This window comes from Benincasa hispida, chromosome 2 (assembly GCF_009727055.1).
Source record: "Benincasa hispida cultivar B227 chromosome 2, ASM972705v1, whole genome shotgun sequence".
Classification (NCBI taxonomy): Eukaryota; Viridiplantae; Streptophyta; class Magnoliopsida; order Cucurbitales; family Cucurbitaceae; genus Benincasa; species Benincasa hispida.
In genome coordinates, this window is record NC_052350.1 from 17,488,638 (window position 1) to 17,504,053 (window position 15,416).

General features: G+C 32.4%; 1 protein-coding gene across 4 annotated transcripts; it reads right to left on the bottom strand.

Annotated features, from left to right (window-relative positions):
- Window positions 1–1,852: 1,852 nt before the first annotated feature.
- Window positions 1,853–7,106, bottom strand: LOC120072347 (AFG1-like ATPase). Of its 4 annotated transcripts, none has more exons than XM_039024825.1 (15): window positions 6,813–7,106; window positions 6,190–6,420; window positions 5,996–6,075; window positions 5,556–5,656; window positions 5,300–5,422; window positions 5,026–5,095; window positions 4,467–4,553; window positions 4,299–4,364; window positions 4,097–4,189; window positions 3,851–3,907; window positions 3,636–3,764; window positions 3,466–3,556; window positions 3,024–3,112; window positions 2,363–2,556; window positions 1,853–2,201 (listed from the first exon to the last, which is right to left on the bottom strand). In XM_039024825.1, exons 2-15 carry the CDS (start codon window positions 6,404–6,406, stop codon window positions 2,093–2,095), a joined length of 1,506 nt encoding a protein of 501 aa, XP_038880753.1. In that variant the 5' UTR covers window positions 6,407–6,420; window positions 6,813–7,106; the 3' UTR covers window positions 1,853–2,092. The 4 variants fall into 4 exon arrangements, with proteins under 4 accessions (XP_038880753.1, XP_038880751.1, XP_038880754.1 ...); XM_039024823.1 differs by having other exon boundaries at window positions 5,996–6,081; window positions 6,813–7,104; XM_039024826.1 differs by having other exon boundaries at window positions 1,853–2,198; window positions 6,813–7,101.
- Between the last annotated feature and the right edge of the window lie 8,310 nt (window positions 7,107–15,416).

Sequence of the window (15,416 nt, forward strand, 5' to 3'; positions counted from 1 at the left end):
ACATAAAGAAAGTTCCATAGTCACAAACATGCTATTTATATAATCTTGAACTAAATCAAAATGATCGTTAACAAAGTTCTAGTTACACACAATAAGTTCTAAATCAAACTTCACCTACATAAATATACTTTAAATCACAGTTTAATCACATAAATATTCTTACACTTTAAACATACAATACACTCAAAATCAAATATTAAACTTCAAAAGGCTAAATAACAAAGTTCTAGTTCTCCAATAATAAACTATAAATCAAATTTTAATCATATAACCTCCCTAATCATACTTTGGACATACAACAAATTAAGAATCACACTTTCATCTAACAATAAGCTCCAAATAAAACCTAAATCGTATAATTAGACTCAAAATAACACAAATATTTCTCAATAATAAAGTCTAAGTTAAAAAACCATAATAGAAAATCTTACATACCTCCAAATGCTCGACTAGACAGAAGAGAAGAGAGCACGGCGACTAGACAGAAGAAAGAGCATGACAACCACAGCGACTGGACAGAAGAGATCGATCGGATAGCGTGCGGACAAACGAAGGACGAACGAACGAAGACAACTGTTCAGATGAAGGAGAATAAGAAATCGGAGCGTGCGGACGAATGAAGGAGAAGAAAAAATTGGGAAGATGAAACAACGAGCTCGAGGGGGAAATTTATATCAAGCTTTTCCCGACGGTCGTCTGCTAGACCATCGGGATAAAGTTCATAACTGTCGACGGTCGCATAGTTACCATCGACAGAACTGAGAACTCCCAACGGTGTTATGACACAGCTGTCGGCCAAAGTTCCCGAAGTTCCCAAAATAATCTTTTTATATTTATATTAGAACTTTGAATGTCTGACGGTTGACTGAAAACTGTCGGCTTAAGTCTCCAAGCTCGACGGTTAAACAAGGATCGTCGGGATAAAGTTAATAATTGCTGACGGTCACCCCTTACCATCGGCCGAACTTAGAACTCCCAACGAGAATACCGTCGGCCAAAGTTCCCCAAATTCCCATAAAAATCTTTTTATATTTATATTAGAACTTTGAATGTCTGACGGTTGACTGAAAACTGTCGGCTTAAGTCTCCAAGCTCGACGGTTAAACAAGGATCGTCGGGATAAAGTTAATAATTGCTGACGGTCACCCCTTACCATCGGCCGAACTTAGAACTCCCAACGAGAATACCGTCGGCCAAAGTTCCCCAAATTCCCATAAAAATCTTTTTATATTTATATTAGAACTTAGAATGCCCGACGGTTACACGAAACCGTCAGACGTAATTACAAATTCCAATAAATGTTTTTTTATATACTACCACCTCCCTGACGATTGTTCAACCACCATCGGGCGAAAATAAGAACTCCCGGCGGTGTTCGCAGACCGTCGAGGCAAGCTTGGAATGGCTGACAATCATCAATAACGGTCGGGTGAATTCACACAACCCCGACGGTTAAATGCAAATCGTTGGGCTAACTTTACAAATTTCAATACATATTTTTTTATATTCCATATCCCACCCGACGATTGTTCGTCAGACAAAATAAAACGTTCGACGGTTAAAAATAATCGTCGGACAAAAGTCCAATAAGCCCGACGGTTTGTTAGTAGACCATCGAGAGTAGTTGAACGTTCGACTGTTTGTTAGTAGACTGTTGAGAAATCGTTTGATCCCAACCCGTTATTCGCACTATCGGGATATGTTGAATCTGCCGATGCTTTTTTGTGTGTCGGAAGAAATGTCATTAGAAATAACCAAAATTCTTGTAGTGTTAGGCTATAATTATCCTTTTAAGTCGTATGTTATATTAATCTTCGTCCAAATAACAAACTATAATGTTTTGAGTCAAGAATTCGAGTAGGTGTTGTTATATCAACCTTCATATTTACACAATTCTCATAATAAAATGTCCCATCTCTTCAATCTGAATTCTAATATGTGGGTAACAATTGTTAGTTTGTATAAAAAGAAAAGTTTCAATTTACATATCATTATTTCTCATCACTAAAATATATAATTTTAGTAAGTTAAAATAGTGAAATGCAGTAACAAAAATGATATGTGATTAATCTGGAAGCTGCAGAAATAGAAATTATGGTTGCAAAGCATCCTGATTGTCACCGTCTTCCCAGTTTCGCTTCTCCGCTACGAGTTCCGCATGTTGTTCCAGGTATTCTTTGCTGTTTATCTCTGTTAATCTACTTAAAAAAATGACATCAATATTAGCAGCTGAATATGAATATACATGTGGATACTAAAAGGAATTATATACACGTCATGTATGTCTGACTTCACATTTAATCAATTAAGGGAAGAGAGATCTGAAATGTCCAAGTCCAAATATACTTGGAGGATGCCTTACCTACTAATTGTCCGGTCTTTGGCGAAACCCAATTCATTGTCCACACAGAGATCTGAAATGTCATTTTTCCTCGATCGCGTCGAGGTTCTAGGTGCAATTTGTTGAGCGTCAGAGATGGTTACAATCTTTTCGAAAAGTTCATGAGGACTCCCCTCAGCTGTACATAGTAGTCTGGCTTTATTTTCATACATCACCTGTCATCACACAAGGAAAGCTTGAGAAAGAACCAAAATCACATGCTAATCAAATTCTAAAATTCTTCAGAACAGTTTGAATTCTTTCCATCCAAGGGGATGGGTCAAGTTTATCTTTCTGATAGCGAAACATGACATCTTTTTTCCTCATTGCCCTATTTTCTGAGACTATCATGTCGAATCCAAAACCTTCTTATTGAAGAACATGCCTTTTATGAGGTCAACCAATCATGAGAATAAGTTCTTATTGGTATCACACTGCCCAACCGCTAGACCCGTCGTTTTCTAATATATTTGACGAAGTAGTGGTATATGCCTTAAATAAACAAACATAGCACATGGAAGGAGTGGCATTGTAGGTCATCAAACAAATGGATAAGTATTGGTTGAAGTCACAAAAGAAACAAACTTCTACGTAAAGTGAGGTTATTGAAGTTAAAAGCATCCAAATATGAAGTCAGACATACATCAACCAAAGTGACGAAACGATATGCTGCTGTTCTGTTGTGGAGTCCAAATATTGGGATACCTTCCAAAGCCAGGGTATGGAATTTTTCTGTGAAGGAAGACAGCAAATTCTTAAAAATAAATCCAACAAGCAAGTTAGACTAAAAATTTAGCACAATAAAAGTATACGACAACTCTACGAGTGATTCTAGAAATTTGACTAACTAAAGGAGTTCCGATCCAAAATATCAGGCTAATAGAAGGAAAACCTAACATGTATTCACTATTAGTGGTACCTACGAATAAGATAAACCCATCTCATCAAACTAGCTATTATCACAATCGGATCTTAAATTGCACTTCATTTTCACAGCTAAATTTCTGGAGCTTTGAAAATACTATTCGCATTCCTAATATTACTATCCAATATGAACACAAATGTCATCTTGAATGATCACTTACTAAACAACCCGAAGTAATCTGCAGCTCCTAGAGGTTTGTCACAGAGTTCCTCAAAAGGGAAATACGCACATCCATTTGCTCCTGATGGGACCTAAAAGTAGTGAAAATTGCTAAACAACAATATTGAAGGAAATAAGTTACTCAAATCATCAAAGAAACTGAATGCTTACTTGCAGAACCCTGCCCATCACAACCTCCACCTTTTGTGAACCAGCTATACTTTTACCAATCAATTGTTGAAACTTCTGCTTAAGAAAGCTTGATGAGTCCTTTCCAACAAAGTAGAACCCTCGCTCTGCCTGCAGTCAAGAGTAGGTATAAAATATATAATCATTCAGAACTTTTTACTCAAAAAGCTACTTCTGTGTGGAATTAGAATCATTACCGAAGTCAATTTCCGATAGTCAGTTGCTGAACCGATTTCATGACTCACACACCTTTCCTACATCATGAGACCTTCCAAATTAATGAGTGGAAAAATCATAAATGACTGAGCTTAAATCGACTAAATTGGCACTGGATTCAGATTACTATTGTAAGAATGGGTGGCTTAATTCAAGTGTGTTCCTGACGTTTATATTGTTGAACGAAAAGTTAAAACTGACTGAAATTTTACTGTCCACAAATGTACCTTCAATGTCGAAATGAAGGGCAGGAAAAGATCTCTCTGTAATCCACCTTCATACAGTTTATCTGGAGCACGATTTGATGTTGCAACCAGGATCTACATTTCCCTCGATCAGATACAAACAATCTCTAAGTTATGTCTGAAACCAAACACAACATCTTATGATGGAATATTAAAAAAAAAAACTGTAGAAGTAAATACTTACAACGCCGTTGCTAAAAAGATGTCCAAACAGACGATTTAGTATCAATGCATCAGCGACATCTGTCACCTATGAAAAACACAATACCAAGAAAATTTACTAATGTTACCAAAGTGCAAGGCCAAAAGTTATGATATACAAACAAAAGAAATGCAGTTGAACAAAGAGTACCATAAATTCATCTAGGCATAATAAAATTGCCTCATCTGAAATCTCTCCTGCAACGACTTCAAGTGGATCAGCAACACCCTTGTGCCGCTGTCAAAATAAGCATTCAAGCCAGATGCCTATTTAGTATATCCACATTCCACACAATTAGGCAAACTATTAGTTTATCAAAAGATAATACCCAACAAGTTGAAAGATTGATGTGATTACCTTCAACCAGGAGACAGACTGAGCAGAAAAGTAGGCTAAACAGAAATATATTTGGTTTCCAAATTGTAAAACTCAGATGACTCAATAACTCTAACTTCAATGGTTTTTCAATTACAAATTAAGAAAACTAAGAAATAACTCTATTTTCAATGGTTTTTCCATTATAAATTACGCACACTGAGCAATAGGTCACCATCGAGGGAACCAAAAGAAAAAAACAGGGCATTAGAAACTAGGAGATTTCAGAGAACATAAGACATTCCACTTCAACTAGGCATCATAGTCTCAGTGTCAATACTGGAGATTTCATTTTAAAGCATTCACCACTAATGAAGAAAATAGTAAACCTTACCTGCAAACGACTATGAACGTTCAACATGAAGTCATGAAAATGGATCCTCTTTTTCCTCCAATTGCTGGGTCTATAAGAAGAGAGTAAGTCTAAGATAAGGAGCTAGTAAGAGAAGACAGACAATGGATAGCATAAATAGACTAAACTATATCCCAAAACAAACTTATAATAGTTGGTTATCATTTGAATTTGTCGAACCATTAGTCAACATAGAGGCAGGAAAACAAAGAGGTTGGAGAACATTCAAGTCAATTCATGAGTTCAACAAACTTACAACTGATCAAAAAACAAGTCCATCAACATAGTTTTTCCAGTGCCTACTCCTCCATAGAGATATAGACCTTTAACTGGAGAGTATGATGAGTGAGGAATGAAGCGAGACCATAACCACCTACTCCTGCCATAGACAAGAAAAAGCAAGAAAAAGAAGATTAATAATAAGAAAAATCTAGTGTAAACAAAAACTAAGTGATTAAATAAGTTTGAATAATCTCTATACAAGCACTATATCTACATGATGGAAGAACTACCTTCCTGATTTTTCTGATACTGCATATCTATCCAACCGGCATGCTTGAGCTGAATTAACAAGTTCATCGTAGAGTCTCTGAAGTTCCCTCAAGGTTCCTACCTGCAACAGGACTATGAGAATTAGTTTCAACAGGTTTAAAGCAGATAGATAGACATGTAATTTATCAACAAAAACATAGTTTCAAATCAAAATCAAATAACATTAATATTAAGCCAACATTAGCTTTGACAAAGATGTAGTGCTAAAATTTTACATATTTTTATTTATTCCTGTTTGTGCTGATCAGCCATTTTAGTTCTTAAAAGCTAGGCAGAGGCAGAAGGTAAAAATCTGAAAATAAAGCTTCCAAAAGTGAATTATTATGAACTATTCCATATATAATTCACTTTCATCTCTAAATATAAACAATGAAGATGCAGGGGAAACTGGTGGCCTTACCTGACAACTATCACCATCCACAAGCTCACCAGCAGCAATTCTTCGTTCATACTCAACGAGTGGCCCTGCCACCTTGTAATCTGCAACTGAACCCCCAAAATCCAAATTAAAAACAGAAGTATCCAGTTTCACTCATACAACTCAAAATGCTAGGTTATATTAATGGGAACGGACAGGGGGAGAGAGATATAAACCTCCATTAGAAAGCTTAGCTGCGTCAACTGACAGAGTTCTTAAGTTTATATATTTTGGGGTTCTGTATCTATCTGGTTTGACAATAAAAAGAGACCCGGAATTGGTATGAATCAGTTGCCTTTGCCTTTGCCCTCGTCGAAGAACATCCGTATGATTGCGTGTTTTTTGAGAAAAAGCTGATCGGAGGTGACGAGCATACCGATTTACGCCTCTCATTTTTTGACAGGACCCTGAAAGACCAAAACCCAATAAACAGCCACACACGAAAAGAGGCAGGCGCAAAGTGGTTCAAAAATCAACGCCTTCTACATGCGACTAATAGAAGAAGAATATGCTGCCAATTCGTGGAGAAAACAGAAATCGATGAATTGAGATCAATCAAGAGGCAACTAACCAAAACATGGGAATCACTTTGTCAAAAGTAGACCAAATAATAAAACGAACAGAAAGAGAATTCCTATTTTAACTAAAAGAAGAAAAAAGAGAGCGTACATATGTCCACGGAATCAAATACAGAGATAATGCTTAATTGGGTGGATTTCAATTGATGAAAAAGAAAAACCCTGCAAAACATGCAGAACACAGGAAACTAAAATCGAATCGTCGAAACAATAAGACGAACCTGGATTCAAAAAACCCAGAAATCTCGGCCGACCCACGAGACAGAAACCGATCGTTTAGCACAAGAATGGTAAGGTTATTATGTTGCGGGAAAAAGGCAGGGAAGAAGAGGAATGCAAGACTTTGGGGCTTTAATGGCGAATTCGCGATGCAGGCTACAAATTTGCAGGGACCTTTAATCTGCGCTGGATGAAGAATCGCAGCTTAAAAAAAGTTTCAGAGAAAAAGAGAGACAACTCCAAGTTTTTATGAAGTTATAGCGTGATTTGCCTTTTTACATGGACATGGAGATGTACTTAATGCTCCTAAATTGAGATTAATATATTTACAGCAATTATTTGTTCGAGAAGGGTAAATAAATAGTTATAAAGAGAGAGATAAAAGCAACAACAAGCTGACATACACCGACGTGGATGCCCAATCACAATCCCGCTTCTCTCTTCTTTTTCCTTTTCCTCTTAAGTTATACCTAATCTCATATTTCCCTTCCGTAAAAAATTAATAAAATTTACTTTTTTAAGAAAAAATAAAAAATTATTAGGTATTGTCGTATTTTCTTAAATTTATAAGAAAAAAATTGTCTTTTTTTTTAAAATCTATAATCTACATTATTTTTATCAACCTTTTATCTTGACAAACAATGAAAACTTTCAGATCTTATTGTACTTTAAATCTTAAATTGAGATAAAATAGAGTAATTTTTACTTTAAATTTAAATGAGTTTAGTGATTTTTTGTTGATGTGTATCATAAAAAATAGGTGAAGTTTTTTCTATTTTTTTATTCAAGAAATTCAAAACAGCAATAGAGAATGGTAAATAAAAAAAGGTTTGGAAGATTAAGATTCAAATAAAAAGAAGCATTATATTTGACCAATATAAAATTTAGAACAATGATGAGGTGTAATCTCATGCATCTCTCTTTTATAAATAATAATAATAAAAAAAATCATCCTATAACACAATTTTATTAGATAATTAGTGCATAAAACAGGTGAAAACACTCACATTTTTATCTAAAATTTATTAGAAAAAAAAAAATAAAAATGTGTATTTGTGGAATTAGGAAAAAGTGAAGACACGTGTCGTTGGTTAGTGGGGAAAAATAAAAAAAAAGGGTACTCCAGATGTTCCATTTAGATGGAAGACATTTTTTGCAACACGTCATCCCGTGGTCCATCCATCCATGCCATATAATGCGTATAAAAAGTAAAAACAGACTTAAATACAAGGGATGGACAATGCGTTCTTTTTTTCCTTTTTCTTTTTCTTTGATAGACTATTTAGTATTTATCTATTAATCTCTAATTTATTATTTATTATAGAAAAAGATACTTCTTTTTTTTCTTACGATTTTAATACTGAACTTTTGAGTTTAATTTCAATTTAGTATCTAGAGTTTAAAATATTATAAATTTAATATTGAAATTTGAATTTTGTTTCAATTTTGTTTAGAGGTTTCATGATTTACACTTTAACTATCATTTTTATTAAATACATGTATTTCGTTTTTACTCTTAATGTCTATTAATTAATTTACATGAATTCTTATTATTTTTAATCATTTTTAAAATTAATTTTAAACTTTCACTTCGTAATTATTTGAAATTAATTAATAAATATTAATGTCAAAATTGGACATGAGATTAAAAGTGTAAATCTTAAAACCTAATAACCCAAAAGAAAAAAAAAAAACTCTAAACTTAAGACTTAAAAGTATAATATTTTGAACCTATAGACTAAATTGAAATCAAACTCAAAATTTAAGGATTAAAAGTATCACATTTTGAAAACCATGATCAAATATAAACTAGACTTAAAACCTATAGACCAAAAATATATTTTTTTTCCTATTATTGTTTATTGTTTTAGCCTAAATAGCCTTTAGAAGTAAGCTTTTAAGAATTACGAGTGTGAATCTTTTATTAGAATGATAATGTATCATACAATAAGGGAAAGACTCATGTTTAAAGCATTTAGTATAAGGGGTGAAAGGGAAATTAATCTAGAATATTACCTAGTTAACCTTATTCTTCCTTCAAAAGTCTATCCCTCCAAAAAGAAAACTCATCATCAAGTCTTTTTTTTTTTAAAAAAAAAAAAAATGAAGCAAACAATGAATGAATAAACTCAATGAGTGGGGTATGGTCAAACCAACCTCTTATATCTTGAACAAAAATATTCTAATCAAAGAGATTAATCTAAGACATAAATCCAACATTTCTGTTAAAAACTGAATATCTTCTTTAACTAAAAATCAAGAAAAGATGTTTCCATCAATCTCGTTCAAAGCCATAACTAGAGGACTAGTCATCCAAAATCAACTTCTGAAGGGAACTCTTCAAGAATCACATATTCTTCATCATTCACTTCAAGTTCTTCGACGTTTTGGTGATCGATTTCTAATGCAACCAGTTTGTTGTTGTTCTTGCTCGATTTTTTTAAGGTATATTAATATTTAATTATTCTTCCTAACAAAATTCATGAAACCAAACCCTCGATCAATTTGTCAATTGTTCAATTAATTACTTATTTTAAATGCTAAAAATTAAAGTAGTGACATTTAAAGTACAAGAGCTAACAAACACGAGAAAACAACCAATTCGATCATAGTTTAAATTGTTAAGACATATGTCATTAACTAAGAAGTCAAATATTCAGATCTTTCACCTCATATATTGTTGAATTTAAAAAGACAAATAAATAAACAGCCAGGAAAAAGATATAAATAAGGCTCCGTTTGGTAACCATTTAGGTCCCTTTTGATAAACATTTGGTTTTTTGTTATTGTTTTTTAAAATTAAGCCTATTTCATTCACATTTCTTACCATGATTTGCAATTTTCTTAAGTACAAATGGTTGAATTTTTAGCCAAATTCCGAAAACAAAAACAACTTTTTGAAAACAACCTTTTTTTAATTCTCAAAATTTAGTTTGGTTTTTTAAAATATCGGTGAAAAGTAGATGACAAATGAATAAATTTAGAGGTGGAAGTAATATCTATAAATTTAATTTTCAAAAACAAAAATAAAAAACAAAATGTTACCAAACAGGACCTTAGTTTTTAGTTTTTAGTTTTTAAAAATCAGGTATATTTTCTCTCAATTTATCACAATTGTTTGCATCTTTCTTAAATAAACAAGTTGAATTATTAGCCAAATTCTAAAAACAAAATAAAAACTATTCCTTTTAGTTTCCAAAATTTAGTTTAGTTTTTAAAAACGTTGATAAAAAAAAAATAATCAAGCAACTAATTTAGAGATAAAATAGATATTTGTAGACTTATTGTTCAAAAACTAAAAAAAATAAAAAATAAAAAATAAAATAATTATCAAAGAAACCAATATTTCCCCAATTCCTATGGAACTGCATGCTTCCATTTTGAAATTACAATGTCATTCTAAGGTTTAGACAGAAACAATAAAGTAATAATGAATATGTTACGCATGTGATGTATACCGGAAACTATAATATAATAATGCACATGGAGACTGACATTATATTAAGTAATCATAAGATTATTTACAATTCCAAGTCTCCCAGTAACATGGATCCAAATTGCTTCCTTTTCATTCTCCTTTATTTTTTGAAAAGTTAATAAATAATTGAAGTTAAGGATCGATGATCCCACTTCAACTGTTCCGCACGCGCAAAATGGTCGTCCAATGGAATCATGTGCATCTTTGATTCATGTTTTTACTTATTATTTTTATTATTATTACCTTCTAAACTTCCGTCAAATTTTCTCAACCATTGACTGATAAAATTTCATATTATTACCGTAGTATGTAAACTACTCTCATAATTAACATCATTTAAGGATAATGTAGTTTTCTACAAGGTTAAATAATTTTTCACGCTAAAATAAATTTAAGAGGTAAGTATTACTTCTAAATTCGTTTGTACTATGCGTGGGATAAGTGAAAGATTGATTTAAATGACCTAATTCGAGATTATGTTCGTGCTAAAATAAATTTAAGATGTAAGTATTACTTCTCATTAAGGGGAGGTTCAAAACCGGAAGATACCTACACTTGTTGCATAGTAAAAATGCTTACATCTTGTTGTTTCCTTTTAAGGAAGAATTTGATATATTTTTAATAGACATAGAAAAAATTACTTTGATTTCTATATACGATTTCAAAAGGTTTCTGTAAGCTACAAGTTCAAATAAGTTCATAAGAACGGTTTGCTACACACAAGCGTTCTTGAAGGATGTTGTATCTTAGGAGTGGAGTGTCAAATTACTAAGTGCAAGTAGGCCACGTCTTTTCGCACTAATGTGCCTAAACCCAAAAATTACAGGCTTTTTCGAACCCTTAACTTCTTATTGAATATTTTGGTATTTAATTGTTTGGCTTTGTCCTTTTTATTCAGTGTTTGATTGAAGAGATTTCCAACAATCTTAAAGAAGATGTTCTAGGAATTCTATTGTGTTTGTTGGGTCATGGCCTCCATTGAGTTAAAATACCACCTGAGGACAAAATTTCAAATGTTAATTTTGGCTCACCACCTTAGGCCTTTATTTTGTAATTCCATTCTAACCCAAGCGTACCAATTAAAACTATGACTGATAAGGATCTAGAATAAAAAGATATTTTATGTCATGGAGATATTCTTCTTAGTGCGTTGTCAGGTAGTGCTTACAAAATTTTATGTGCAACTAAAAACTCTATAAAAATATGGGAGGCCTTAGACCAGAAGTATGGGTCAAAAGAATTGAGTTTTATGATAAGTCCATCTATGACCAAATTCATGAATTTGAAAACCTTATTAGTTGCTTGCCTCATTAAAAAGTTATCCCCTTCTTGGTTACATTTTTTGAGAGTTTTAAAACAAAAACCTAAGGATTTTTCTTAGGATGAATTGGCCATTTCATTAAGAATTGAGGACAAACATTGTGAAAATTTAAAGAGGATGTGCTTCTAATAGTCCGACGAATCATTTGGCAAGGGATTACTACTACCGTAAAGATAGAACTTCTAAGTCAAATACATCAAAGCCTATGTGGTGGCTAGGGATGTGCAAAAACCAAACAAAACTAACGAACTAGACCAAACCGAACCAAACCAAACCAGCTGGTTAAGATGCCACTCCCTCTCCAGCGATTCCTCCCAAATCTGCCACCTCAAGCTTCTTCTTCCTCTTTTCCTTGTTTGCTTCCCTCGCTCGCAATGTATGATTATTTTCTTTCTTTCTCATTTTTTTTTCTTTTACCTTTGAATATTTTTTATTCTCTTAGACCCCGTCCAATAACCATTTTATTTTTGGAAATTAAGCCTATATCATCTATATTTCTTACCATGATTTGCATCTTTGTTAAGTACAATGGTTGAATTCTTAGCAAAATTCCAATAACAAAAAAAACCTTTTTGAAAGCTAGTTTTTTTTTAGTTCTCAAAATTTGGCTGAAGAAATTTGGAGGTAAAAGTAGTGTCCATAGATTTACTTTTCAAAAACAAACACAAAAAATATAATGATTATCAAACGGGGCCTTACTTTTTCTTCATTTTTTCATATTTTGTTTTTCTTGTATGAGGGTTTTGTTATTCCTACTTTTTCTTCATTTTTCAGATTTTGTTTTTCCTTTATGAGGGTTCTGTTGTTCTTTCTATTCTCTTCCATTTTTTCCCTGTTTAGTAGGTAAAATGAAAAAAAAAAAGAAAAAAGAAGAGAGTTATATTCTTCTTTGTTGAGTGAAGATTGAAAATTTTGGTTATAACCAAACCAAACTAAATGAAATTGAAGATGGATGTTTCAGTTCAAATGTTGAAACCGAAACAACTCCGATTTTTGTGGTTTAGCAATATCAAGAACCAAACTTTTTGGTTTGGTCCATGATTCAGCTTAAAATCGGATCGAATCGAATCGTTCACATTCCCAGTGGTGATTGTAAGCCAGGTCGGCTCCCTTCTTCTATTGAATGGGTACTATATCAATAATCTCAAGTTATATTTGGAACTATATCAACAATCTCGAGTTAAACTTAGTTTTTAACTCAAATGATTGGTGGTTTAACTCTGGTACGAATATTCATTTGTGTTCTAATAAAGATTTTTTTTTAAGTAATAGTAGTCAAGTATCATATTGATAAAGAGGAGAAAGGGGAATGAGGCCCTCATAACAGGGGAAGGAGAAGTTAAGTTATCTGACAAGAAACTTCTGTTAAATAATGTTCTACATGTTCCAGAAAAAATTTCTAAGAATTTAGTCCGTGTTTTTTTTTTTTTTTAGTGAAGCCAGGGTTTAAAATACTAAACATGGTGATTTTATTGGTAGGGCTATTTAATAGATGGTTTGTTTAAACTCAATGTGGTGAATGGTAAGATTTTTGAATTTTCATATTTTATTGTGGCCAATGTTGAATATTTTGATAGGCATGGTTGTTTTGGTAATGTGAATTCAATTCAATAAAAAGAATGATGAATATGGATTTAATCCCTAAATCAACCTTAAATAATAAAGATAAATGTGAAATTTGTGTGTAAGCTAAACAATCCAAAAAAAACCGTTTAAAGCAGTAGAAAAAATCCATCACTACTAGAATTAGTTCATGGTGATATTTGTGATTGCAATATCACCTTGACTCGTTATGGAAAAAGATATTTTCTAACTTTTATAGATGATTGTTCAAAATACTGTTATGTTTACTTATTTAATTCCAAAGATGAAGTTTTAATATTTTTAAAATTTATAAAGCTAAATTTTAAGATCCGATAAGGTGGTGGAACACCCCAAATTTCTTTAAGGTAATTTTATTTTAGCCATGTTTTATTTTGGGTCAATTGATGGTACTCTTAATTGGTTCATAGATAGAGATTTGGATTTGGTTTTGTTTTAAGTAAAATTTAAGAAATATTGAGGAATTGGAAATAGTTACCGTCTTAAAGATTGAGATTGGAGAAGGGGATTAAAGTCAAAGTTAAGGCCTGTTTGGATTGGCTTAAGAAAAAAATATTTTTCAAAATATTCATTTTTATTTAAACATTTTTTATAAAAACAGATCAAAATACACTTGAAAAGTTATTTTGAAAAGTTACCAAACACTCCAATTTTTTCCAAAATGACTTATTTTTTAAATTAAATACTTGAACATATATTCCAAACACACCCTAAGTTTTGGCTTTACTTTAGACTTTTTGTGAAAAAAAAAAAAAGAAAAAAAGAAAGAAAATAGAATTCCCTTCAACCCTAGCGTACGCGTGCCGACCCCTCTCTGCCTCTTCTCTCCCCCATTCGCATCAATCTCCAACAGAAGTAGAAGGCTCATCGCCATGTTGGGTTCTATGTCCTAAAACTCATAGTTTGTAAAACAATAAACTTATTCTGAAATTCAATAAAGTTGTTATTGAAGTTTGATTCAATAAAGTTGTTATTGAATATATGAATTGCTTATTTCGTTTCAGAAATAAATCCAATAAACTAAAAGATCCATGACTATTACATGAGTACTTGAACTTTATGTGGAGACATAAGAGTGGATCAGGTTCAAGTAAATAGTCAAAATGATCTATAGTATACAAATAAGATTAGGTGCCTTATTCTGATAACACTATCGGATGCGGCCCACTCTGTAGTTGTTACAAAGAGTTGTAAAGTACTACAAATGAAGTGATCCTGATTTGTTCATGTAGTGACATGAGGAGTGGGGGCGTCCTGTGCAATGACTTTGCATAAGATCGGACCAAGAAATAAGTTACTCTTACTTTATAGCACTGTTTACTGTTTAAGATTAACTACTTCATAACGATGACCTATGTAACTTAACCTTAATCCTGAGCTAACTATGAACTCCTGTTTATTCGGGATTATCCTTAGATTTTCATAGGTGAGGGTTGGCTTAACAACGCTGACTCAATAAGCCTCCTATTTCAGGGGTAAGACCAGGTAGATAGTTGGAGACATAAGGTGAAAGATAGAATTCGTTCCCACCCGCTTTCAAGGTAATAGAGAGGTTGTTCCCTTAAGTGCTGACTTTGGATATTGAGCAAAGGGTTCCACCCTCTCATTGGCCCGAGAGGGACTCTGTTTATTGATTGGATCATAAACAAATTGTTCATTGGAGGATCAATAGAACTTAAGGAACAAGAGGTAATCTCGGGGGTAAAACAGTCATTTGACCCAATCGTTATTACGAACAACTTGTGAAGAGTTAACATACTAATTGTAATTATATCGAGTTGACACAATATATCTACAGTGAAAGAAGTAACTATTGGGCTTTAGTGGAGTGACCCAGTAATTAACGAATAGGGGTTAATTCAGTGTAAAGAGTTTAGCCTATTAATCTTGGATCGTTGGAGCCCATGATCTAATAGGTCTATTAGGTCCCCTACTAGTTCACAAATGAAACGTTCAAATTTGAATTAAGAGCATTAGTAATTATATGTGATAATTACACGTTTAATTTTGGAATTAAATGAAATTGGAGAATCAATCAATATTTAAATATGATTTAAATATTAGTTTCATGATTATGGATTCATGGTAGTGGAATTGATGATAAATTAATTTAATATTTGATATTAAATTCATAGAATTAACTAAAATTATTTAATTAATTATTATTTATTAATTTTATTAGAAAAATTAATTATTGAATTAATT